Source organism: Haemaphysalis longicornis, unplaced genomic scaffold (genome assembly GCF_048455015.1).
Source record: "Haemaphysalis longicornis isolate Haplotype H1 unplaced genomic scaffold, Haemaphysalis longicornis Haplotype H1 scaffold_5, whole genome shotgun sequence".
Taxonomy (NCBI): Eukaryota; Metazoa; Arthropoda; class Arachnida; order Ixodida; family Ixodidae; genus Haemaphysalis; species Haemaphysalis longicornis.
In genome coordinates, this window is record NW_027526385.1 from 149,595,686 (window position 1) to 149,622,853 (window position 27,168).

A 27,168-nucleotide genomic window follows, 5' to 3' on the forward strand; every position below is an offset into this window, starting at 1 on the left:
TTGTTTACTTTCCTGCACCGAGGCCAAAACATCTTCTATGTAGGACGAGTACATCTCGCAAGGGCGTTGGACTCGCCCTTCCAGTTTCTTATCCGCAATGTCGCAGCGAGTTGCCGACGTTCCGAGAATCAGGCAGAGAAGAATAGTGAAGAAGGTAGGCAGCGATGGTCTCGTCATAATCTAGGCAGCAGTTCTTCGCAACATGGGCAAGTTAAAAGACATCGTTGAGCAAAGTTAGGTTGTCTTCTCACCTATTAAATGCACTCGTCATTCCCGCGAAGGCCAGTAAAGGTCATGCTAGCGGGTGCTTACGAATTACTGTGGCGGCGGCGGAGCTACGGCGTTGCTGATGGCATTAACCAGCGTTGCCAGGTCCTCAGAACAAGAAGTGCCCGGGGAATTAGCGAAAGTAGCGAGAAAAGTCGCCCCCTTGAAATAATTTCGCAAGTAGGTAGAAAAATTGCCATTTTGAGGAAAGCCTTGCTAGTAATTTCTTTTCGATGTCCTGCGTATAAAAAAGAAGGCAAAATTTTGGAGAAGTAGCGAAACTGGATCACAAATATTATTTATTTGTTACGGATCAGACAAAAAAACAGTTGTTCACCATTGTTTACTAGGAAAGCTAAAATATGTGTTTTGGTAATAACTTCAAAGAATATCGATGCGTTTTCTCCACACCTTTTTAAGCTTCGCGGCCTCCATACATTTCTGTTGCTATTATAATCGGTCATACATGCCTCCCACCCTTCTGCATGAAATCTCAACCGTCCGTGAACTGCCTAAGCAACACACCTTAAACACACAGCGTTGCTACAAGTGTTCGGCACGATTTTTAATACAGGTGACGCACATTAAAAAGCAACAGAACGAGTTACGCATTGCGCCGGTAAGTAGCGGTGAGCGTTGGTGTGTTTTCAGTGACACTGACTCCTTGGATCCTGCACTGGACTTTGCCATATCGTCCCCGTTTACTTGTTCTGATTGGCTTCCAGTTTATCCTTGACTCATGAAAAACACTGAACGATCAAATAAGGCTCCTTTTCTTGACTCTAAGGCGTCGGAAGAGCCCGGCAATATATGCAAATAATCACCAGCGCTCAAAGAAGCCACACAATAGCCAGGTCGGCACAGTAACAATTCAGTCGCCACGAGCCTCTAACAGTCGCCAGTTCGGCTACAAATAGCCAACCCTGGCAATTCTGGCAGGAACCAATGTCATGGGCACGGTCTCCAGCATTAGCAGGCGACCAGAGCGGAGCTCCAGGAGTGGGGTTGGCGACGTAGATTGCGGGATTGAGACAGCCCCGCCACCAATTGAGAGACGACGTTTGGCGTGACCGCTTATGCGGGCGCTCGGGCGAAGGAACCATCAACCGATGATCATCGTGTACAGGAGAGTATGATGCCAAGGTCATCCGTGAGAGCACTAATGGTAGTGTGGTGATTATGCTGAAGGGCCGCTAATATAACCAAGAGTACCTGGAGCGTAGTCAAAGGGCTCCCAGTATTAAGACTGTTGATTAACATTGTTACGAGATGAGTTTGCAGTGCATGACAAGAGTCGTGTAGATGGTAGGGCGGCCCGTAGATGATGGTGGTGGTCGTCCTGCCAGAAGAATGACTCATACTCACTCAGGGGGATTGGTAAGAGCAGAGATGCTCAGGGAGAGATACTATGCTCAGAATTTAAAGAAATAAATTCAAGATAGGTGTTTAAAAAATATTATAATTTGAAATAAAAAATAAACTTCCGTAAAATGAGATATAGCACCAGAAAGTATGAAAACGACTACACAAATAAAACTTACAAAAAAGGAAAGGAAAGAGAGCTGTGAAAGGCATACCAATAAAAAAAAACATGAACAGAATGTGGTGCAGAAGAGGCAGTGAGTGGGAAGGCAGTAAGCAAACACGGCAAAAGTTTTTATAGGGAAGCCCGGTACAGCCTTCTGGCGGCTAGCGTGGGAGACGGCCAGATTCAAAACTCATAAGTGTATGGCGCACGAAAGATCCTGGCGGCAAAAACCTAGTACCTTCGCCCCAAAGGATAAGATTACGTGTATAGTCTTTCGACCAACTGATTAAACCTGTTTTCGAAGTATAGTTTTTGTATAAAGCACAGTAGTCGCGAGAAGAGGAGTAATATTGTACTGTTTCTAATTCCTTACAAAATGCACAGACAGGCGAAGGGGCCAGGCCACAACGGTGAAAGTAGTAATTTAAATTTGGTAAGTCACAACGAGAGCTAGAAGGGCAGCTTGCCAAGCCCGTGATTGACTAATCCGGCACTTCTGAGTGCCGGAGGTGCTCCGACTCTGATCCTACGCACCCAGGTTCAGCCACGCATTGCAGGCGGTCTCATCTAGGGAAACCTGCCGAAGTGAGAAAATATTGACGTGGTAGGACCTCGACCCCCGAGCCATCCAATGCAATGCCCGCGAGAGTGTTTCCGATTGGTTAAGCGATATGCTGCCCGTCCAGGTACTCACACCGAACGAAGTTCAAGTATGGAGGCAATAAATTCTAATAACGGCTCGACTTGAAATGTTTTCGGAGCTAAAGAGCTGTGACAACCGAAATAGAACGAGTAAGCACTACTGCGTGTTGCTACTGGAAGCTACCTTTTCAAGGGCCCTCATATTTGCTGAATGTTTTGCATGAAAAGGACTAGTAAAGTGAGGTAATAGGAGGACAAATGTTCAATCTAAACCGGCTAGAAAATAGCCACACCTGTTTTCTCCTTCCTAACGGAGGCATCGGTCGCAATATTGACATACGAGGGGAAACCAATAAGGTGGTCCTGCGAAACAGATTCGATGTGAGTAATTTGGCGTACATGGGGAAATTTTCTTTGACAGCTACGTCTAGAGATGAGAATGAATGATTAAGTGCGAAGATAGACAGGAGGGTCACATGTAACGGGGAATAGTGAAAGCTAAAAAATCATCACTTGTGGGCGCCTAAACCGAAGCCATTGATGCTGAAGAAAAACTATGGCATGTTACGAACGTTGATTGGCGTTTTAGTATGGGTGACGCATTGCTCTTCCGAATATGTCAACAGTGAGGGCATGCATGCGGCCTACTTGGGGGGAGTTCGGTCTTTCGCGTATAAAGCATTCGTTTGCAGATATCGGGAAACACTCAGGTAAACTCTTGGCTTGCCGTTCCAGAATTACCCGCTTCCAAAGTTTGTACTGAAGGCTGCCTGAGAAGCCACGCGTCTAAATTCTAGAATTGGCCAAACCTACAGTCGGGAATCATTATTACGGCGCCACGGCACACACGCAATCTCTAGTGACTAAGGCTACTACAGAGAGAGACAGCCCGAGCTCCCGTAGTAGTAATTCGTATACACGATGTTTCAGGGTAGACTTTGAATAATTTTAAGAAATGGGCTTTTTGAGGCTTTCTCAAACAGAAAACTTTTGTATTCATAAAACGTTTCTGATCCATGATATGACGTATGTTGGCAAATGATAATACTTGAGTGGTTTCAAAATAATTGGTACTCAACGCTATTCTAACCATTGGGAGGCATCCAGGGTGTCCAGCCCGCCTACTTCTTTTGGTGAGCGCGCCAACTCAATGCTGATTTCACAGTGAATGTGTCCAGATCATATTGAACAGCCCGGCCACAAACTTCACTGTTTGGGGTTCCAGATATTCTCGCATTACAGGATAATTTTAATTCGATTGAGTGAAATTACTTCTTACAATTTTACAAAATTTGACGTCGTATACATCGAAACTTGAAAGCAAACACTCAAATCCGAAACCTCATTTTTTGAGGAGCGAAACAATATTACCAGCCGCCACACAGGTGGGACACAGAAATGCCGTAAGGAGTGTTTTACGACGTGTAGTAGAGACGCGGAAAACTCGCTGAACAGTCGTTCCAGCGTTTTCAACATTAATGTCCTCAGGTGCCAGAGCTCCGTAGGTGGCTCGACGCAACGCCTTCTCGAGCTCTCTCAGAGTGACTTACTCAACGCCATCATGTCCATATCCAGTGAAGATAGATGGGATAGTCGATCTGAAACACCTATGCGATCTTTGCGCAAACCGTTTGAGATAACGTTTGGTTTCATCCGCGGAATTGATAAATGGGTCAACGTTATGATTGGCAGGAGCTACACTCCGTTTTGAAGCAATTTAAACAGGGAAATTTTTCGCGCGGCTCTGATACAAGAGAAAACCGGTGCGAGCTGCATTCCTCTTTTATCTTGCTGATAGCTCGCTTAAAACTGCGCGCAGGAATTTGAAATTACTTCAATCCCAGGGACATTGGTTACGAAGCAGCCTCTTCCAGGCAGTATTTGTGCGGCTGAACTGAAGAATACAGACACAATAAAAGTAACGTTTCCCAAATTCCACTTCGGTGGCACGCAAAAGCACAGAAGTATCGCTGACGCTCTTGACGCCTTTTTTCTTAATATAAAACACTTCCAACAGCTCCCTCGCTACTGTACTATAAATCCTCCTGTGTATTCGAATCTGCTCAAAGAAATGTCTGCATTTTTCCCAAGAACTGACAGGCCTGCAATCTTCGCAATGCGCGAGTAAATGCACGCGTAATATTGTTAAGGGAAGACCTGTGCTCGCATGCCCGGTCATTCCCACATCTATCCGTCTGGCCGATACATGCCTCCCCGCGTGAAAGCGGTATCTAGTATACTAACCCGACGTCACAGAGCACAAAGCACTTGGCATGCTTCTTTTCTCACTGTTTTTGTTTGGGCTTGCCGGAAATTTGCGTACACATGCGGCCAAGTTTTTGCGGAGCAGAAAACACCACCGGCACTATACTGTTTCAAGCCTTATATACATAGTTTTACAATATACATAGGTTTACCCACAACCTGAAACGGTCGCAGAAGCACGAGGTCGCGGGTTCGATTCCCGGCCGCGGCGGCCGCTTTTCCGATGGAGGCGAAAAGCAAAAACGCCCATGTGTACGAGATTTCGGCGCACGTTAAAGATCCCCAGCTGGTCAAAATTATTCCGGAGCCCTCCACTACGGCGCGCCTCATCGCCTGCGTTGCGTCGGCGCGTTAAACCCTACAGTCAAAGGTGGCAGAACGGTACAAACTTCGAATAAGGAGGCGTTCATTTATCAAGGTCTGACGTGTACTTGCAAAACAATTTGCGTGCACCTTGGCAATCTTCTTGCAGGGTTTGATATCGGCGGCATGGAATCATTTACAACTATAGGGGACGCTTTTGCCAAGCTGAATATCACCGGGCACCGATGGCTCGGCAGTGGCACCTTCAGTTGCGAGTCATACAAGACCGGCCAATACAAGCGTCTGCAGGATATTGTAGACTGCCGCGAAGGTCACATTCCTGGTTGCAATGTTGACAAGGGCTATGCATATAATCTGGACAGAAAGCACAACATCGCAAGAGAGATCAGGTGAGTTTTTCTTTAGAAAAACATGATTATCTTGTATGCAGTTGCATCTCGTAAGCTTTCAAACGGCGCAAACTGACTTATAATGAAAAATCGAATAGAATCAGATGTTTGTGAACAATTACTGCTGCTTCAGAGCACTTAGTATAAAACTTCTCTTACATGATAAGAACGGATCAGAGTTCCACCGGTCGGGAGCCCTAACAACTGCTCCAGTTGTTGCCAATAAAGGTTGTATTCATTTATGCATTCATTCATTCAATAAGGTGAAAACATTGTGCTGTCTTATTAGGGCGAGAGACTGAAATAATATTAAAATTAGTAATCTTTATTACCATAAAGATTACGCAGAGGTAAAAACAAACTCAGGGATGCTTGCACTCATGCGCAAGACATTATGGCGAAGCTGTTCCAGGTGAGCATTGTCGGATAGACATTGTCACGAAGACAAGGACGATGCAGTTGTTTTGAATGAGAAACACGTTTATTGGAGCGAACTTGTGCTCCCCTAACAACTCAAAAGAATACAGAGGCGGCGAAGCAGCGGTCAACAAAGTGACTTGCACAGGCGAGTGTCGTCGAATCGAATGCTCCGGCGTCCGCACTGCAGGCTTTTTATCTTTCGGCGTATGTGGTTCTCGAAACGTCGATTCACATCGAGAACATAGTAGATCCAAGAAGATTATTCTGGGCTGTTCACGTTAGATCGGAATGCTCTCCCTATCACAACAGATAACACATGCGGCCCAGAAAGAAAGAATGGAACACGCGCTTCCCTTGGCGCAGAGATAACACAGACCGGCGCAGCCGGGCGGTAAAATCAAAACACAAATAAACAAACCCAATGTATGGTTCGCGGCATTACCCCCCCCCCCTCTAAGAGTGCATCGACCCGATGCTAACATAAGCGACAGTCCGAACAAATGACAATAAAAGTTCGTCATCGTCCGTAGAAAGGTTTTAAGCGAACCACGTGGACGACTTCAGGCCGCGTGCGTTGTCGTGATGTGCCGGAGTCACCGTCGGGGATCACTTCGTAGGTAAGTTGGCCAACACGTCGTAGAATCTGGTAGGGTCCGAAATACCGTCGCAGGAGCTTCTCACTGAGTCCGCGTCGTCGGATGGGAGTCCAAACCCACACACGATCCTCTGGTTGGTACTCGGCGTCTCGGCGTCGGAGGTTGTAGCGGCCCGCATCCAAGAGCTGCTGGTCCGTTATACGAACTCGAGCGAGCTGGCGGGCCTCCTCCGCACGTTGAAGATGTCCGTGAACGTCGGCGTTGAGGTCGTCGTCTTCTACGTGCGGAAGCAGGGCGTCGAGCATCGTTGCCGGCCTTCTACCGTAGACAAGCTCGAACGGCGTCAGCCGCGTCGTCTCCTGGATAGCCGTGTTGTACGCAAACGTGACATACGGGAGAACTTCGTCCCAAGTCTTATGTTCAAAGTCAACGTACATTGACAATCTGCGATTGTTTTGTTCAGACGTTCTGTTAGTCCGTTCGTTTGGGGGTGGTACGCCGTCGTTCTTCGGTGATCCGTGTTGCTGTAGCGTAATACTCCTTGCATCAGCTCCGCAGTAAATGCCGTTCCGCGGTCTGTGATTAGGACTTCCGGGGCTCTATGTCGGAGCACAACTTGGCTTATAAAGAACTTCGCCACTTCTTGTGCAGTCCCCCTCGGAAGAGCGGCGGTCTCTGCGTAGCGCGTCATGTAGTCTGTCGCTACGACAATCCACTTGTTCTGTGATCGTGACGTAGGGAACGGGCCTAAAAGGTCCATCCCAACCTGTTGAAATGGTCTCGATGGGACGGCGATCTGTTGCAGAAGTCCGGCGGGTCTTGTCGGCGGCGTTTTTCGTGGTTGGCAGTCACGGAAGCTCCAGACGTAGGGGGTGACGTCAGAGGTAAGGCCGGGCCAGTAGTACCTCATTTTTCCAATAGTGCGGGCTGTGCAGAGATGTCCGGAAGACGGGTCGTCGTGGCACGCATCCAAAATTTCGTCACGAAGGTCCGCGGGGATGACGAGAAGGTAATTCGCTCTTGTTCCGGGGCTGAAATTCTTCTTCACGAGGACGGAGTTTCTCAGGCTGAATACTGGTAAGCTGCGTTTGAAGGTCCTAGGAACGGCAACATTGCATCCCTCGAGGTACTCGATTATGACGCGTAAGTCGGGGTCGGCACGCTGCTGGGCGGCTTGGTCGCTCTCCGTCACGATCCCGAAGAACCCGCTGTCTTCATCAGAGTCTTGTGGTGGTGGGTCGACGGGGGCGCGGGACAGGAAGTCGGCGTCGGAGTGTTTCCTGCCGGATTTATAAACGACTGTAAAGTCGAACTCCTGCAGGCGCGAGCTCCACCGCCCAAGACGGCCAGAGGGGTCCTTCAAATTGGCGAGCCAACACAGCGCATGGTGGTTTGTTACAACCTTGAATGGCCTTCCATAAACGTATGGGCGAAATTTTGAAATCGCCCATATAATAGCCAGGCACCTTTCTCAGAGGCAGAATAGTTTTTCTCCTCCTTCGACAGACGACGGCTGGCATAGGTGATTACCCTTTCGCAACCGCTTTGCTTTTGGACAAGGACGGCACCCAAGCCTATATCACTGGCGTCCGTGTGCATTTCCGTTTCGGCATTTCGTCGAAATGAGTGAGCACGGGCGGGCTTTGCAGGCGTTTTTGCAGCTCGCCGAATGCTTTTTCTTGGTCGTTTTCCAAGCTGAAAGGGGTGCTATCTTTCGTCAAGCGCGTGAGTGGCTCTGCAATGCGTGCGAAGTTTGCGACGAAGCGCCGGTAGTATGCGCACAGCCCGAGAAATCTTCGCACGCCCTTCTTGTCTTTCGGCCTTGGGAAGTTCGCAATGGCTGACGTTTTTGCCGGGTCAGGTAGGACTCCCGCGGCGTTGACGACGTGGCCCACGAACGTGAGTTCCCCGTATGCGAAACGGCACTTTTCAGGCTTCAGCGTCAACCCCGACGTACGAATGGCCTCGAGTACAGACTCCAACCTTGCAAGGTGTTCGTCGAAAGTCCGGGCGAATACCACTACGTCGTCGAGGTATACGAGGCAGGTGTGCCACTTAAGGCCCGCTAGCACAGTGTCCATGACTCTTTGAAACGTCGCTGGTGCTGTGTACAGCCCAAACGGCATCACCTTGAACTCGTATATTCCGCCTGTGGTTATAAATGCAGTCTTCTCTCGGTCTCTCTCGTCCACTTCAATTTGCCAGTAGCCGGTCTTCAGGTCCATCGATGAGAAGTACTTCGCGTGGCAGAAATGGTCGAGGGCGTCATCGATTCGGGGGAGGGGGTACACGTCCTTTTTCGTGATTTTGTTCAGTCGCCGGTTGTCAACGCAAAACCTTAATGTGCCGTCTTTTTTCTTTACGAGAACGACGGGCGCAGCCCAGGGGCTTTTCGATGGCTGTATAATGTCGTCGCTGAGCAGGTCGTCGACTTGAGTCCGGATGGCTTCCCGTTCGTGTGAAGAGACGCGGTACGGTGACTGTCGGGTATGTCGGGCTCCATCTTCGGTTATTATTCGGTGCTTCGCTAGAGGGGTCTGACGTAGTTTTGCGCTTGACAAAAAACATTCGCTATAGCGACGCAGCAAAGCCAATAATTTGTTCCGTTGTTCTTGCGGTAGCGCCGCATTCACGTCGAAGGGCTGCGGGAGCTTGAAGGTTTCTACGGGTGTGCGTTCAAAGTCGGCGACCGCGATCACGTCACTTGCTTCTTGCGTTTCTTCGGGGAATGCAATTGCCGCGCCCTTGTTTAAATGCTGGTACTCCTCGGTGAAATTAGTAACCAAAATGTGGGATTGGTGTTCCTTGAAGCGCGCAATGCCTCTTGCGACAGACACACCACGGTCGAGAAGCACCCTTTGATCAGTGTCTACGATAGCGTCGACGTCAGGAGCAGCATCTTCACAGTAGACTGCGACCATCAAGCTTGCGCGGGGTGGCAGGGTGACATGATCATCGGCAATCATTACAGCAGCACGTCGTTCGGGGTTCGGTTCCGGCGTCATGGAGTGATGGCGGGAAAAAGTTATTTACTTAGTCTGCAGATCGATTATTGCACAGTTGTCCATCAAAAAGTCCATTCCAAGAATTACGTCGCGGGAGCAGTTAGCCAGAACGACGAACGCCGCAGGGTACGTTGTGCCGTCTATGGTGACGCGCGATGTGCACGTTCCACTTGGCGTCACGAGGTGGCCTCCTGCTGTGCGTATGTGCGGACCGTGCCATATGGTCATAACTTTCTTCAGTTTAGACGCAAATGGTCCGCTCATTACCGAATAGCAGCTCCCGTGTCTACGAGGGCGACTACGTCAAAGCCGTCGATGGACACCTTGACGTCAGATGCAGTCTTCCTCGAGTTCCGCGTTCGTCGGGGCGTCGTATCTCTGCTTGTACATGTTGACGGTCGGGCACTGTGCATCGTCGTTGTCGTCGTCTTCTCAACGGACGTCTCGGTCAGGTCGGGTACGCGTCGCGCCGCGTATCTGTCCTCGTGTTCGGGAGTCTCGTCAGGGTTAGGTCGGGTCGTCGGGATGAGGGCATGTCGTGAATCACTGTCTTCAGCGCGTCCTTGCGTCGTTGGAGGGTTTCCAGTTTTTCGCCGTAGAGCAACTTCACCTCCAGAAATTGCTGCTTTTAGTTTCCCCCGCGTGGACTGGGGGACCTTCCACGTGCGAAATCAGCATTGCTACGGTGGTTAGGCGACTGGTATGGGTAGGGCGATGGCGATCGATGTGAGCGGGCTGGTCCTCGGTTGGTGTTGGACAGGTATTCGTCGATCTCGGTAGGGCGCTGGCCGGGTCGGGGGCGTGGGGCGTCGACAGAGAAACCACGCAGTCTGAGTCTCCTGTGCGGGCAGCAACGATAGATGTGATCGGCCTCTCCGCAATGGTAGCACAGCGGACGATGATCTGGCGTTCGCCAAACGTCAGTCTTCCTCGGCGTCTGGGTTTGGGCTGTGTATGGCGGTACGGTCAACGGCAGCGACAGTGGGGACGGCGGCGAGAGTGGACGGCGGTACGGTGGAGCTTCTTGTACACGGGTTGGAGCAGGGCGGGGTCGACGAACAGCCGCGGAGTAGGTCATCGCCTGTGGCTCGCGGGGTGCCTCGGATGGCATAGAAGTGCCCAAAGCGTGTTGGACCTCTTCGCGGACGACGTCAGTCAGGGAAGCCACTTGAGGTTGCGGCGTCGTCGGAAAAAGCTTCCGAAGCTCCTCCCTGACCACTGCTCGTATGGTCTCACGCAGTGTGTCGGAGCTTGTAGCCCGGGCACCGATCGTCTCGGAAACCAGCACGTTGAACGGGCGATCGTACTGCCTCGTTCGAACTTCCAGCGTCTTCTTCATCGCGGCCGCCTCAGACGAAAATTCGGCCACCGTCTTGGGAAGATTGCGGACAAGGCAAGCAAAAAGCTCCTGCTTTACCCCTCGCATGAGAAACCTTAGTTTCTTTTCTTCTGTAATCTCCGGATCCGCACGTCCAAACAACCTCTTCATCTCCTCAACAAAGATCACTACCCCTTCGTTGAGGTGCTGCGTTCGAGTTTCAAGTAAAAGCGCTGCGCGTTCTTTTCTGACCACGGTAGTGAAGGTCTTAGTGAACTCGCTTTTAAACTGAGCCCAGTTTGTCAAGGAGCTCTCGTGGTTCTCGAACCAAGTGCGAGCCGAATCTTCGAAGTAAAAGAAAACGTGCCGGAACGTTTCTGCTTCGTCCCACCTGTTGAATTTCCGGGCGCGCTCCAGTTGCTCCAGCCATTCTTCTGGGTCTCCTGCGGGGGCTCCTCGGAATGATGGCGGTTCCCGTGTCTGCTGCAGAACGACAGGAGGATTGGCTTGGTTGAGCATGGTGCTGGTTGCGACGTCTTTCTTCTTCGTCTTCTACGGTAGTAGACCAGACTCGGGTGGTAAATCATGCAGGCGGAGGCTGGCTCTTGTTGGACTGGCTTGGCGGCTTCCCGAGGTTGTAGTGGGCATGAAGGGTGCGTACCCCGCACCTCCACCAGGTGTCACGAAGACAAGGACGATGCAGTTGTCTTGAATGAGAAACACGTTTATTGGAGCGAACTTGTGCTCCCCTAACAACTCAAAAGAATACAGAGGCGGCGAAGCAGCGGTCAACAAAGTGACTTGCACAGGCGAGTGTCGTCGAATGGAATGCCCCGGCGTCCGCACTGCAGGCTTTTTATCTTTCGGCGCGCGTGCATGGTTCTCGAAACGTCGATTCACATCGAGAACATGGTAGATTCAAGAAGATTTTTCTGGGCTGTTCACGTTAGATCGGAATGCTCTCCCTATCCCAACAAATGACACATGCGGCACAGAAAGAAAGAATGGAACACGCGCTTCCCCTGGCACAGAGATAACACAGACCAGCCCAGCCGGGCGGTAAAAGCAAAACACAAATAAACAAACCCAATGTATGGTTCGCGGCAATATTTAAGTTTCAGTCACATTCAACGTAGCTCAGTAGTATCGTTTATTTGCATAGTTGCGGTGCTAGTAATTGTCTTATGCCACCAAGAGGTAGCCGTCTCCTTCGCAGCGAGTGGGTGGATGCAATGTCATCTTCAGAATTCTAGACTTTCACAAGCTCAACTGGCGAAGCTTGCACTACGTGGCGTAAGGCTTGAAGCATAGCAAAGCTGCAGAATTTCTTAATAGGGGAGCACTGAGGGACACATCCCCGCACATTTGTACAAATTTGAAGTTGTTTATTTACATGGTCTGTTGCTTTGCACTGTGCTAGTAGTAATCATCGTCATATGCATCGATATCGTCGTGTTCCTCATGTCAAGCATTACAGCCACGGTAACGCTTGACGACAGCGCTGCAGTTTTTTTTTTCTTTTTTGGTAAGGCCACTGCGGGAGCTGAGAACTCGGCCGCCTTCACTAGGCACTCCCTCATCAGCGATCAGCATTTTATGGCTCCTCGTGGTTTTTGACTTTTTTGTTTTTGGTTTTTTTGCTAATGCCATTGCGCGTGCCGGCAACGCTCGCGGTCGCTAAGAGGCACGCGCTGATGAGCGCTCGGCATTTCCTCCGTATTTTTTCCTGCAAGACTGAACTTACAGTTTGTACAATAGCTCCGCTTTTAAAGGGACCCTGCAACACTCTTTGAGCAGTGCAAGTAAACCTGCCCGACGTTTAGATTACACTGCCAGGAATACCTGAGCCAAATATTACACGTGCACGTGAAGCGGTGAGCGTGCAAATCGATGTGAAACACGCGGAAAAACCAACTGCTCTCTCTTCAGTTGTCCTCATTGTGCAACCCCTGACATGGAGGAGGAATCAACTTTTACTGAGCCCAAGAAATCGGTGGTGCGCGCTGGCACCAGACGGGGTGGTTCCCTAGTTACGGGACCCATATGTTCCCAGCAGCTCCTGGCCCCGGTCTGTCAGTGCGATCTGAGTCGGCAGGGCGGGGCTGGTCAACAAGGTCTCCCATCGCTCAAGGGGTTGGGGATTGGGGGTGTTGTGGGGAAGGGAAGGAGGGGGGGTCTTGAGTTCTGTACACTCTGTCAAGATGTGTGGCAGGGTGCCCCTCTCTCTTTTGCAAAACGGACAGAGCGTATCGTGTTCCGCAGGGTACATGAGGTTCATCAGTACGGGATGCGCAAGCGATCCCGCCTGCGCTCGACGCAGGATCGTCTGTTGCTGCCTAGTCAGTTTGGGGTGCGGTTCCGGCAGTCTGCGCCTCTCCTCTCGGTACATCCGGGTAATGTCCCGAAAGCTGGTAACCGGGTGCGGTAGCTCTTCCGGCTCGTTCTCGGCCCGGATTTTCTCGGGCATGGTAGTCGGCGATGGTGTTGCCTGCTACCCGCGAGTGAGCCGGGACCCACACGAGCTCTATGGCTCTTCCCGGTGGCTTGCACTTGGACAGAATGGCTCGGGCCGCGGAAGAGATGACCCCCCTGCGGAAGCTTCCGTACGCTGTCATTGAGTCGGTGACCACGGTGTCCACGCATGGCTGTGCGAGTGCTAGGGCCACGGCCACTTCCTCGGCAACTGCGGGGTCTGTTGTCTTCAGGGACGCGCTGACGATCAGCCGGTCTGTGGACGTAACTACCGCCGCTGCACGGTCGCTGTGTTTTCGGAGCGAGGCGTCCGCGTAGAGGACCCTGGGGTTCTCTTCCAGCTTCCGGGCCATTGCTTTTGCCCGCGCGGTGCGCCTCTCGTCGTCCTTGCCTGGCGTCATGTTCCGGGGAAGGGGTATGGTCAGAATTCTCATCTTCCAGTCTTCCGGAAGGGCTGCCTTGATGGGTACTGGCTTGATCTGCCAACCTATCTTGCGTAGGACGGCTCGTCCGTGCTCCGTGTGACTGAGCCGGATTCTCTGATTCGAAAGGTGGGCTTCGATGAGCTCCTCCACCGTGTTGTGGACGCCCATGTCTAGCAGCCTTTGCGTGGACGAGTATATGGGAATGCCGAGTGCTTGCTTCGTTGCCTTGCGAAGCATCGTGTTTAGGGTGTCCCTATTCGCCTTCGTCAGCTGGAGATACGGGGCGGAGTAGGTAACCCGCGACACGACGAAAGCGCGTACCAGGCGCATGGCATGGCCTAAGGGACGTCACATAGGCCATGGCTGCCCGATCGGCTGTCACTGGTCAACTTCGCGGCTGGATCCTCCCATTTCCGTCGTCATCATCGCTGTGTACGAACCTCTTCTATGCCTGAACCTGTAGGCACAGTTTTGCCGTTTCTTTTGTGTTTTGAGTGCGCGCGGAGTTTCAGTGATGAGCTCAATACTTCCCTTTTAACGGGACCACTCGACTACAAACGTTTATTGCTTCAAAAACGCCCTACCAGCCAGAGCGCGCACTTGCGAGCAGGCACCCATGCCTGCTTTTTTGTGGCACCAGACCGGAAATAGGCCGCTCCGCGTTGCGGAGAAAAGGAGAAAACTACCCGGCATGTGATATATCGAAGGCCGCCGAAAAGAACGCCGCGAGCCGTCCCCCTCTCCGGGAGAGAACGCGCAGCGTTCGTCGCGTTGTACGCGGTCGAGTTTAGAGGGAACGATTATGCGCGATTTTTCATCGCGCGTAGTTTCGTTAATTGTGAACGGATTTTCATATTTCTTGCGGGAGGAGATTTCTGGGACAATAGACTTTATCCCAAAATACATTACTGGTAGTCGATGGCAAGTGTTGCAGGGTCCCTTTAAACAAACCCGCCAAAACTAACAGATGAGCTTGTGCGATGGCGCCCAGCATCACCCAACTCGAAATCGAATCTAAGATAACTCATCGAACTCGAAACGAACCGTAGTAACCGTTCGTCAACGCAAATGGTACGAAAGCGGCCGGGGTTCTAACGAGAATATAAATAGATGAAAAAACGTTTGTGTCCCGGGGAATTTGATAATGCCGCTTGTTTTTATGGTGCAAAGCCGACTATCCGGAAAAGCGCCAGAAAAACTTATTTAATAGGAGTCGTGTAAATCTATATACTAAAATCTATGAACGATAATAATAAAATGAATTAGAGGCCACGCAAACGGCAGGGGTAAGAAAGGCCATATTCTGACGACGCGTGATAATAAATGATGTGAAAATATTTGTTCTAAGATTGAAAACAACGACGAGTATAGCAGAATGGTCATTGAAACTGTCTGCGTCGCGTTGTGTCCAGTGCTTTGCACTGACTTAGAACGTAGATTACAGATAGGCCCTCTCCCCACCGGATACAAGGGGGTCTTACGCGTCCGTGAGTAGATGCGAGTGTATTGCATGAGCGTGACCTATCCGTAACCTGGCTAAGGGTACTTCCATGTATCTGCTGGATATACCAGTGGTGTATCATCCTAAGTGTAGTTTTATTAGGTGTAGTTGTCTGTTTGTTGAAGCTAGTCTGCTTGCCGTGTATTACGAAGGTGTTCCCTGATGTATGACTTGAGGTCTGCGTAGAGTACTGTTGCAATGTCTACTGCATTACTGATAGCAGCAACAGCGGCCCTTTCATCCGCCACCTCATTCCAGGCGACGCCAGAGGGGCCAAAAACCGAGCACATTCTTAGTTCGATTTTTTTATATATGTGCTGAGATAATAGCATTGAAAATAAGATTGGTGGCATGGTTTTTACATGGCTTTTTATATGATATGGCGCGTGCGACACAAAGGGGTTCTGTGTAAAAGATTGGCTAAGGAATTTTGTGTTCTAAAACGTTGTTCCCAAAAAAAATGTCAAACCCTTAAGCCATGAAAGTGCTCCTACTCGAGTTCATAAAGCTACCCGCCGCGGTGACTTAGTGGCTAAGGCGTGGCGCTGATGAGTACGAGGTCGTGGGTTCGTTTCCCGGCCGCGGCGGCCACTTTTCTGATGGAGGAGGAAGGCAACAACGGCTGTGTGTACGCGTACGCGATTTCGGCGCACGTTAACGATTCCCAAGTGGTCAAAATTAATCCGTAGCCCTCCACTATGACGCGCCTTATCACCTGCACTCTGTCGGCGCGTTAAACCCTACAATCAATCGAGTTCATAACGCTGCAGGTACTAAAATTCGGTCCGTGAGCAGCACCAGAAACAAAAGTGGTAGTTTTTTAAGTGCTGCTACAAAATTGTGCGCACTGGAAGCGTGGGGATTTGAAACGTGGGAAGCGTGGGGATTTGAAGCGTGGGGATTTGTTGTACTAGTACTGTACAACAGCCTGTGTGTTGGAGTGTTAGTTTCTTTTTTTCTGTAGAAGAAAGCCTGCATCGCATACATTTTCTTTTTGGACCCAGAACTAGCCATTGGCTATGGGTCCAAGCAGTCTGATGATCCTTTGTATTGTATGATTTGACAAATAAAAAAAAAAAAAAAAAACCAGTTCGCCAGAGCAGGCGACAAGTGGGCTAAGCCGCTAACCGATCACCAGAGCGCTAACCTGGTACAATGGCAACGTGGAACAAAAAATAGCCGCGTATCTGCGCCTTTCATTACAACTGTCGAAGAAAGACGTTAGTCAACTGGCACCCTTGCCATGTAAACGCCTCCCTTCTATTTCCCGTTAACCTCTCATGGTGTTCCTCTCCCGTCTCGCTCTTCCCAAGATAAATACACGAGAGGTTTGCTTAATCAATTTAAATTTACCGCGTTCCACTGCTCCAAGCCGGGTGCCTAGATGCCAGCGCTGCCATACGACGGAGACGCGCGTGGATCGAGGCACCCTACTCCAACGTTTATAGAACCACGTTTTCCTGTTCCACGTGCTTTCCAAGCGGAACGTTGAACCTATCTAGTAGAACCTTTCTGTTCTGTTGCCGTTTGATTTCTTAAAATGTCACGAGAACCTATAGCGGCGCTGGCGACATCAGGCGACAGAGTGAGTTTTTTTTGTAGGGAATGTAGTATTTCATTTTCTGTAATTAGTAGTAGTAATTCATTTTTTTATGACTGAACACTCCAAATATCACTTATGTATTTGTTTTCTGTGTCATATTTGCGTAATGTTTTGTTCTTGTTCAGCAATGTTGGCAAGTACGAACGTTGCTACCGGACTTAGACGTTTACATTTTGCATTAGGTATATAAACCCATTTAAATGTGGAATGTGGAAGCATCTGAGAAAGGGGGTCACAGGTGAAATGATCCAGACGTCGGATGCTACAGTGAATGCCGCAGGCTTACCAAGGTATCCAAGGCTAGTTCTACTCTCAGAAGCGTCTCTCTAAGAAAGTGAACTCGCATTATTTTCGAATATCGTTCATGCGGAGGAATTTTGTGCGGGTGCCCATTTTTAGCAGATAATACTGTTACAGTTACCATATTATACTTGCAGTCCACTAGGATGTAAATCGCAATATGCTGTTTCTAGCTTCCGGTGAATGGCAGTGCGTGAGTTTACCACAATGTTTTTTTTTATTTTCCAGGCTTGGGCTGGACGCCCTCATCACTAATCGGCCAAGCACTGTCCGCGAGGTCCTAGAATCGTACGGCATCTCGAGTATAGTACGGCTCGCTAATACAAGCGACAGTCCTTGGGAACGTGTTATGGATTAAAAGCCGGAGCCCTATTAATTACGAAGTTTCCTACAACTCCTGCTTACATATTTCTACAACTACCTCATTATGAAAAACAAAGGCTCCAAAATAAATAGCTTCCAAAAACGCCATCTTGTTTTACATTAAAACTGGTTGTGCCAATACCCTTTAATTTCAACGCGTGGCAATGGAGCCACAAAATTTCACTCCTGTGCAAGCCACATTTTATTGCTCTAATGTGGCTCCACAAATGTATATTTCTTATCAATGTTGTCAATGTTATTAAATATACATAATAGCGCTTGCTCGTGTGCGTTGTCTGTTTCCGTGTCGTTTGGCGTAGGCAAATACGTGCGCACCACTTTGATTAAAGGGGCCATGCAGAAAAAACACAATTTTAATTCATTCGAAGGACTGCCTCATTACAATCAAATTGACACCAATTTTGACATAAACTTCGCTCAATTAAGCTATATAATTAGGAAAAAAGGAAATGGCCATGCGTCCCAAAAGCTCATTTCGCGCAACAGAACCTATGATGCCAGATGCAGCACCTCTGCGATTGGCTAAGGCCGTCAAAAGCAAACGCAAATTAGATACGGCTTACCAGCTTTACGAACGAGCTACTTGTGGTTAAATTAAGGGCACATTCTTCTTGAAGCAGTAAGAATTGTGGGGTAAACAGTGGAATTTAAGAACGTACACGTAAACACAAAACTACCGATGCGTACTACTACCGATGAGTACTTGTTACTGCGCGCACTATGTTTGTATTAGCTGCACAGCACTCCAGCGCTTTGACGTTGTCTCTGACGACGCTGGCCGATTGGGGTAAGCGACGGTGTCTTACGTGACAATACTTGCTGAGCCGCAAAAACGGGCGAGGTACAAATACGATCAAAATCAAAGCAAACGCGGAACACGGCCCTTCGTGGTATGGTGGCGCCATCTAGGTTCACTAACAGTAAATGAGGCTACGCAATCGGCTACAGGGGGGTTCTCGTGCTGCCATTGCAGACGCGGCAAAACACACGATTTGGTGGGATAATAAAGATGTTAAATTTAATTGATTAATTTCTCAGTGAATAGAGCTTCGTTTGCTTCTGGACAAGCGGTGGGGGCACTATAAACCAAACCATTCGAATAAAACAAACTTGTATTTTGTCTGCATGGCCCCTTTAAACAGCCAGACAACTGATTTTCGTGGAATATATGTTCCTAATCGCGAATAAAACGACACCACATAGACACTTTAACCAGAAATGGCTTTGCTGGTAGCGCCAGTAGTGGTGAGTGTTAAGCGGGGGAGCATTCTACGTCCGGTGAAACACGTGACGCCGTGACGTAGCTGTGATGTGGCTTCATCACCGTAACAGCAGTCATCATCAACGACGTCGCGCGATGCATGCCGGGACGTCTGCGGAAAATTTGGAACTCCCGCGCTGCCCTGCTGCCAATCATAATCATCAGTTTCGGGTGGCACCATCTATGAACGAGTGGGAAAGGTGATGATGATGATGCCTAGCGGCTTCCCCTTTGTAACGGGGTGGCGTTGCAGAACGACCTTAGTCGTAACGCAACTGTACAAACACCTCGCCACTAAAAAAAAGAAAAGCCTTTACGGTATTTTGGTGCTAGCCTGACATCTTTGTTCGAGTGTCTTCCCCGCTCATTCTCTGCTCTTTTCCCATGAACAGACTAACCTTATTTTACTGACCTCTACTGCTTCTCAATTCACTGTTCCGTTAGCCTTAAAGGGACCCTGCAGCACTTACAATCGACCAATAGGAATGTATTTTAAGGTAAAGTCTATTGTCCCAGCAATCTCCTCCCACAAGAATTATGAAAATTCGTTCACTATCACCGAAACTACGCTAAATGAGAAAGCGCGCATAATCGTTTCCTCTCAACTCGACCGTGGTCATTGAGACGAAAGCTGCGCGATGTCTCCCGGCCAGACCCTCATCACGTCGGCTCCGTCTGTGAAGGACCACTAAACCGAAAACGGCGGACCCAGCCACCAATAGATGATACCAGAGGGACAGTTAACGATCAACGGCGTACCAAGACCTCTTGGAGTGCGTGTTTACCAATATTCCTCGCGCCAGTAACGAACAAGCACAAGGCCCTGCCACGCCGCTGCGCTAACCCAAACAAGTGTTCCCCCGAGGAGAGTTCCTGCTCTCCTACTCCCGCCAGGTTTACGAAAACTTGCATGCCCGGTCCTCCTCGCGCCCCATGAGCACATGCCAGGCTGCTCCGCCAGGCCCAACGGGCGCGAGGCAATTTCCCCCAGAATGGAAATTTCCGTGGAGGGATCAGCAGTAGACCCCACGGAGTTGCTAAAGCCCTACTGGCAGCAGATCCGTCAAAGATCCGCCACAAGAAGATTTATAAGCTTTTTAGGCACAGTGCATGCGCAGAAAATGCAGACAAGCTTAAAAGAATACCTAACCACGTCAAATCAGCCACGGCAGAAGCCAAGTCCCGATTGCTCTATTCTTTTGAATATCGGCTTAAACAGAACCCAAAAGTGCTTTGGAAATAGATGAAAAGTAGTAACAAAAGACAGTATCTCAATTACACCTCAAGGTGAACGTATTCAAGGTGAAAGTATTCAACGTTGAGGTATTACGGAGGAAGCTTTCGAGAAAGCGGAATGTTTCAATCGCTACTTTAGTTCTGTATTTTGCTCGGCGTTATCAACAACTGATCAACATAGCATATGTACCCTTGTTGTTCAAAAACCCATGAAAATACTTTTTGACACACGCGGAATCTGAAAACTGCTGGAGAACTTAAATGTTTCAAAAGCAGCTGGCCCAGACCAATTACCAAATGCGTGGCTAAAGCCTTGCGCGTCTTCTGTTCCTTCATATTTACGAATAATTTTTGAAAAATCTTTCCAAGAGGACGTCCTTCCACCTGAATGGAAAATAGTAAGCGTTACTCCAATTCGTAAGACCAGCCCACGTTCTGCTATGTCAAATTACCGCCCTGTCTCTCTAATTAGTGTGTGTTGCAAGGGCTTGTAACATATTTTGTATAGCAACAAAGTAAGACATATTGAAAATAACGCCCTGTTTACCCTGTCGCATCACGGATTTTGCAAAGGTTTATCTTGCGTCACTCAAGTAATCCAGTTCACGCATGATATCGCACTGACACTTGACGGTCGTGAATCTGTTGGCTGCATTTTCTTACATTTAGAAAAGCGTTTGATGTAGTACCACATACGCTGTTATTGAAAAAAACTATCCTTCTATGGTATCATCCCTAGGACTTTGTCGTGGCTTTCAGCGTAGCTTACCGGTAGACAACAATATGTAATCATCAATAGTGCAGCCTCTCATACCTCAGCCGTGACGTCAAGGGTGCCCCAGGGATCGGTCTTGCGGCCTTTGTTGTTTCAGCTTTATATATACGATATCAGTGATAACATTACATCATTCATGAGGCTTTTCGCTGAGGATTGTGCTGTATAGAAACATTTGTTGTTAAAGTGATACCCAAGTAATTCAAAATGATCTGAACATGATTAATACTTGGTGCGAAAAATGGGGGATGTATTTTAACCTCGAAAAAACTGTCTCTATTAGGTTTACCAGAAAAAAAAATGCTTACTACCCAATTTATAAAATAAGAGATTGCTCATTAAAGTTTGTAAGGGAATTTAAATACTTGGGAGTTTATTTACATCTTCACTGTGGTTGTAGATTGATTATCATTGATTAAGATAGAGAGACATTGAATATATTATTCGTAAGGCTTCAAGGAACTTCGGTTTTCTGCGCCGCAACCCAAGCACCTTCCCGCAAACTGCCAGAGAACTACTGTACAAAACTAACGTACGGCCTATACTCGAATATGCTTGCACAGTATGGAACCCGCCAACCCTTCTTGATAAAGCTAAATTGAAAAACGTTGGAACCCTCGCAACCAGGTATGTGTTACGAAAACAGCCAAAGGGACACATTTTAGTAGAAATACCCGCTTGAACTTACTCAATTGGAAATCACTTGAATATCGTGGAACTGTATTTCGCTTAAAATTACTTTATGAAGTGTATTTTTCACAGAATGGTAAGCCGCGCGAATCGTATATTTTCCCACCTCATTACATATCCACCGCATAGACCGTATTTCTAAAGTTTGTGAGATATATGGTAAATCTAGTGCGTTCCTTGACTCGTTTTTCCCTAAACCCATTCGTCAGTGGAACAGATTACCTTCTTCAGTGTTTGTACACCATTCTAGTAACACCTTCCTGTTTAAAGTTACGTCCGTCAAAGGCCTAAACTAACATTGTCATGTGTTAGTTAGAGCGCAAGTTTTGCTGTTTCGTTAAAGGATCTGTCAAGTGCACTCACTATTCTGTAATTGCTTCTTGTAATATAAGAATTGCATTTTTGCAGCCTCACAACACGCACTGTTTTTCGATTATCTTAACAATGCTGTCTTTTCGCGTGGCGTGTCTGAGCGCTATCGAAAATGTTAGACGCCCTTTCTATTGTTATGCCGTTATTTTATCCTTCTAACGCATCGGTTGAACAAAGACGGCAGCCTTCTGGTCGCCGTATCAACTCTTGCTGCTGCTAACCGTCTTCTCCAGACTTCCAGCCTTGTCGGTATAACCACTGAAGCTCGTGTACCTCACTCCTACATGGCGACGTACGGGAGAATCCAAGGTGTGCCCCTCGAGCACACGGACGAAGACCTTGGACGCTACCTCAACAGTCAGGGTGTGATATCTGCCCGCAAGCAAGTTGCCTATGCCCGTAATGACGACAGTGCTGTGACTGAATCGCGCCGACGATCTGTGATTCTACAGTTCAAATCTAACTCACCACTGCCAGAATGAGTGTTTATCGGCTTTTGCAGCTGCCCGGTGACGGACCGCATGGGATCAGCAAGGCAATGTTTTAAATGTCAGAGACATGAACATATCGCCAAGAATTGCCGAGGACCAGTGTGTTGTAAAATATGCGCTTGATCTCATTCGCGGAAGAATTGCATCTCTAAGACCCAACCTCACTGCGCGAACTCCGGAGATGCTCATCCCGCGTCGTATGGAGCTTGTCCCAAGAAAAAAACCCGCTCGCATCTTCCCACGGGGGAACTCGAGTAAATGCGTCGGAGAATGGTGGGGGTATCGCGTGAATGTTGCGTAATTGGGTATGGTTTGGGAATGCTTAATTGTTATTTCGTCTTTATTATTCTTATTTATTGAATGAAGGAGAAGCGAAGGCAAGGAGTGTAAAGTTAAAGTCTGTCTTTATTGCTTGGTGCCGTCAAGCAAAGCGTCAAGTCAAGCGAAAGCCAAGCAAAGACGCCCTTGACTGAATTCCGAATGCGCGCTCCGCCGCTTATATACACACCGTTCGCCTTCGAGGGAGAGGAGTACGGGGGAGAGACGCGCATGCGCACACTTCCGTACACAAGCGCGCGAACTTTCCAGCACCCACCACGCCGTTATCACGTGTACGCGCCCTGCCGCCGTTACTGTTGAGCGCGACGCAGCGCACGGGTAGCAACGACGCATGCGCGCACAGACGCGCTCCCCGCGCACCGCCGCAGCTGTTGTTGAGAGCGACGGAGCGCACAGAGTACACGCGCTCCTCCCGCACCGCCGCACCTGTTGTTGAGAGAGAGGAGCGTACGGGGGACAGACGCGCACCTGCGCCTCGACGCGACGCGCATGCGCAGTGAGCGTGTGGACGGCGCCCACAACATCGACGAGTGACATCGCGAGCCTAAGAAATGCTCCGCATTTAAAAGGCTGCTACTCTAGCTCGCAGCGCCGAGCAAATCCAGGGAAAAGCTCTGAGCCGGCGTGAACCGCCGCCAAACCCTGAGGTTGTGTTTACACCGGTGACGTCCTCATCAAAGGACCCACCGCTTCACAGTTTGCTACCGGACAAGTCCTATGCGAGAGCCGCGCAAGAACGGACCCCATGTACACGTTCTCTAAAAACATCAAATGCTCCTGAGGGAACAACCTCTACGCAGCAGCGACGTACTCGTAAGGACCATAAGACGGCACACCAGCCCACCCAACCAGATGTTGTGAGCTTTCACATCCCTATGCTCTTTGCGGCTATCAAAGCCCTTCTGCGAGCCAACCCCTCATCTAAATGTCATCCTGAAGACGAGGCCGTCTTGGCTTTGGAGCCCCTGGTTTCCTCATCCTTTAAGTCATCCCTTCATGATTGTGAGGTACAACAATGATGACTAATTTGGCGACCCCCCCCTTCCAACAGTGTCTTTAAACTCTAATTTCAAGAACTCACAATATTTCTATGGAACGCCCGCGGCTTACGCTCAAAACTTGCTGATTTTCACCAACTCGTACAGACATATCAATTCCCGTTCATCGTAATCTCCGAGTCCCGCGTTGGCGACCACTTTCGTCTCAAAAATTATTTTCTTCATTCGCACCGCCTTACCGGAGTCAGTCGGCTTTTAATTAGTTTTCGCACAGATATACAGGCTGCAGCAGTTCCCGTTCCTCCTCAGGACAATGAGGACTATGTGTTTGCCAACACTGTGATTGGGACTCAGCGGTTTACATTTATTGGCGTCTACCTGAAACCAGGAGCTACCTTCGATGTTTCCAGGCTTGAAAATATCATCGATAGCACATCCCCACCTCCCAGAATGTGCGCAGACTTCAACGCACACACCGAAATTTGGGGAAGTGCACACACCAATCATCGCGGAGCAAGGGTTGCCGAACTACTCGTAAAATGTGATATTGAACCATTGAATGATGGCAGCATTACTTACCTAAAAAATCCAACAGTCAGCAGCTGCATCGACCTTTCGTTTGTCTCAAACAGCTTGATCCAAAAGTGTACTTGGTGTACTGACCTTGAGACGAAAGGCAGTGATCACTTCCAAACTTTATTATCATACCGAGATGTGTCTGCGTCACGGCGCGAAACCAAATTCAGGTGCACAGACTAGGCAACCTTTAAAAACCGTGTCGACGTGGAGATAACCGCCTCCACTGCCTACGACGACCTAACGCCAATCATGGCTCGTTGTATAAAGGAGTCCTCGAGAGTCGTACGGGAGCGCCTCGCTATGACAACTGACGCAGAATACGAAAGCTGCGTGCTATCCGTAGGCGCGCTGAGTAGAAGGCTCGCCGTACTAAAGATTTAGAGGATTTGAGGCAGGCCCGTAAAGCTCAAAGGCACATGAGACGCTATTTGGAAAAGTTGCGTCGACAACGGTGGCCTGACTTCTGAACTAAATTGGATGTCCGTCAGCCGCTCTCTCGTATATGGTGAGTCATAAAGGGCATGCGCAACAACAACCAACAGCTCAATCCATTCGGAGCACTGTCATTACACGAGGGAATTCCCCAAAAAGAAGCCGCTGAAGAGTATTGTATGCTCCTGTCTACGATTTCTCTGCCTCCAGTGTGCTCTCTACGTGTTTCTGACACAGTGCCACCGACCTCCGTACCTGCCATGGACCTTCCATTTTCGATAGGCGAGCTCAATTCGGCAATATCAAACGTCAAGAAACGCTCTTCTCCAGGTTGCGACGGCATAACATACGAGGCGATTTCCCACCTCTCTCATCACTCCCGCTTACGCCTTCTGGAGTTATATAACTCGACGTTGCTGCGGAGTACTGTGCCTGCAGAATGGGAAAGGGCCAAAATTACAGCAATTCTAAAACCTGGAAAGCAACCAACATGGTACGAGTCTTTCCGTCCCATAGCTCTACTTGGCTGCATTGGCAAAATCGTGGAAAAAATGATCTTCAAGAGAATGACGTATACATGGAAAACAGGAATCTTTATCCACCGGAAATGATAGGTTTCGAGAAAACCGGTCTGCTATCGACAACATCCTTGCTCTCGTGGCATCCCTAGAGGAAGGATTACACCACGGAGATATACCAACAGTGGTTTATCTAGACAAAAAGTCGGCATTTGATTCGGTCTTTCATACAGCCATTCTAGAGTCCCTTCCTGCTCTTTGACTTGGTGGGAGGCTGTATGCATGGATTTTCAGCTACTTGGAAGTACGACAACTTGTTATAAGCACACCGGAAGGCCGTAAGTCATATTACAGTATAAAGAAAGGGGTACCTCAAGGAGTGGTTTTGAGTACTCTGTTATTTAACATTACACAAATCGACCTAAAGCGTGTGCTTCCTCCTCGCGTAAAGGTCACAATTTACGCCGACGACATTTGCATTTGGAGTGCAGCAAGGTCACGTATAAATACACAACAGAGGCTCCAGAAAGCTCTAAAAACATATCTGAATACCTTCCACCGAAGGGCCTTTGCCTCTCACGTGAGAAGAGCGTTGTCATGACATTAACCCGCAAGCGGATGACTCAGTACCCAGTAATCCTCGGGGGCCGTTGTCTGCCTTATGTGCGCACTCAAAGATACCTCAGGATAACACTGGATCAAAACCTCTCCTGGGCTCCTGAAGTTCGGAGACTACGTACTCGCATTTCCGCGGCGGCGCAACTCATTGGATACCTTGCCGGAAGTCAATGGGGCAGTGACTGTTGATCGGTGGTGCTTCTCTCCAAGGCTTATGTTGATGGCTTGCTGCATTATAGCCTTCCTGTTTTGCAGCGGCTGTCGACCACAAGCAAAAAGCAGCTTTATGGGGCAAGAAATATTTGTCTGCGCACCTGCCTTGGCCTTCCTAGGGGCTCTTCCTGCGTTGATACCATTGCGGAGGCTGGCTGCTTGCCCTTAGATGTTCTTCGGCTACAGGAGACATTCTGAATATACCTGCGGCATCGATTGCACACATCAACCAATCTTTTGAACAGTGTTGTACAACGCAACAAAAGCTCCAGCTTTGCAGAGATTATAAACTCTATTAACATATCTGTACCATCCCAAGCGCTACCAACAATGCCGTCTGATTACCCCCCCCTGGACTCTGTCACCGTTGTGCATAAACCTCAACATACCTGGTGTCACACCAAAGCAAACACTCCCTCAATTCTGACTCCTTCAATTTGTGCTCACCCATATCAGTGGCTGTTATTCACATATGGCCCATATTTTTATAGACGGTTCATATACACCTCACAGTAGTGCATTGGGCGTCTACGTTTCGTCTACCGGTCAAGCGCTGTCCTACCGCCTTGAACGTGCAACGTCATCCACGTCGGCCGAGCTTCATGCCATTAAGCAAGCCCTCCGCTACATTTTTCGTCAGCCATCAGCAGAATGGGCTATATTCACGGATTCTAAGACAGCGCTTCAAACCCTACGTTCCGCCTTCACGACCATGTATCTCGCGATATCACCTGCCTGCGCCATCTAGCCTACGTGGCTGGGCATCATGTGACCTTGCAATGGATACCCGCACATTGCGGCATTCTCGGCAACGAGAAAGCAGATGAGGCGGCTCGCCGAGGGCTACAACTGCGCAATGTAAGGAAGATTTTCTTTACAAAGCACGAGGCTGCAGCGCTAGCGAAGCAGCTTGCCTTAGAGTTGGCATGGGCAGGTTGGCACGCCCTCGGCGTGCCAACCTGCCCATGCCAACCTGCCCTCGACGTGCCCATGCCAACCTGCCCACGCCCCCAGGACCCTTCCCCGTAATCTCTTCTGAGGCCTCGCTTCGCAGCCCCGACCCGGACCTACAGGTACGCCTGGTCAAGAGGGCGGAAGAGGTCGCAGAAAGGTACCGGCCTACGGTCACCACGAGCTCGCCTACCTAGCTCAAGGAGAAGACGTCCTGCTGGGGTGGACGTTCAGCCCTTACCCACCGCCAACATAA

At 49.2% G+C, this 27,168-nt stretch overlaps 1 protein-coding gene across 2 annotated transcripts in view; it reads left to right on the top strand.

Annotated features, from left to right (window-relative positions):
- Nucleotides 1–17,654, top strand: part of LOC144139445 (dermonecrotic toxin SPH-like) — a 34,654-nt gene extending 17,000 nt beyond the window's left edge. The window contains exons 5-6 of one of the 2 annotated variants that reach the window (XM_077671778.1): nucleotides 5,214–5,415; nucleotides 17,284–17,654. In XM_077671778.1, the coding sequence (XP_077527904.1) occupies nucleotides 5,214–5,415; nucleotides 17,284–17,413 (332 nt within the window). In that variant the 3' untranslated portion in view covers nucleotides 17,414–17,654. Of the gene's footprint in view, nucleotides 1–5,174; nucleotides 5,416–17,283 lie in introns of both variants that reach the window. The other variant, XM_077671777.1, reaches the window with a different exon arrangement.
- The last annotated feature ends 9,514 nt before the right edge of the window (nucleotides 17,655–27,168 follow it).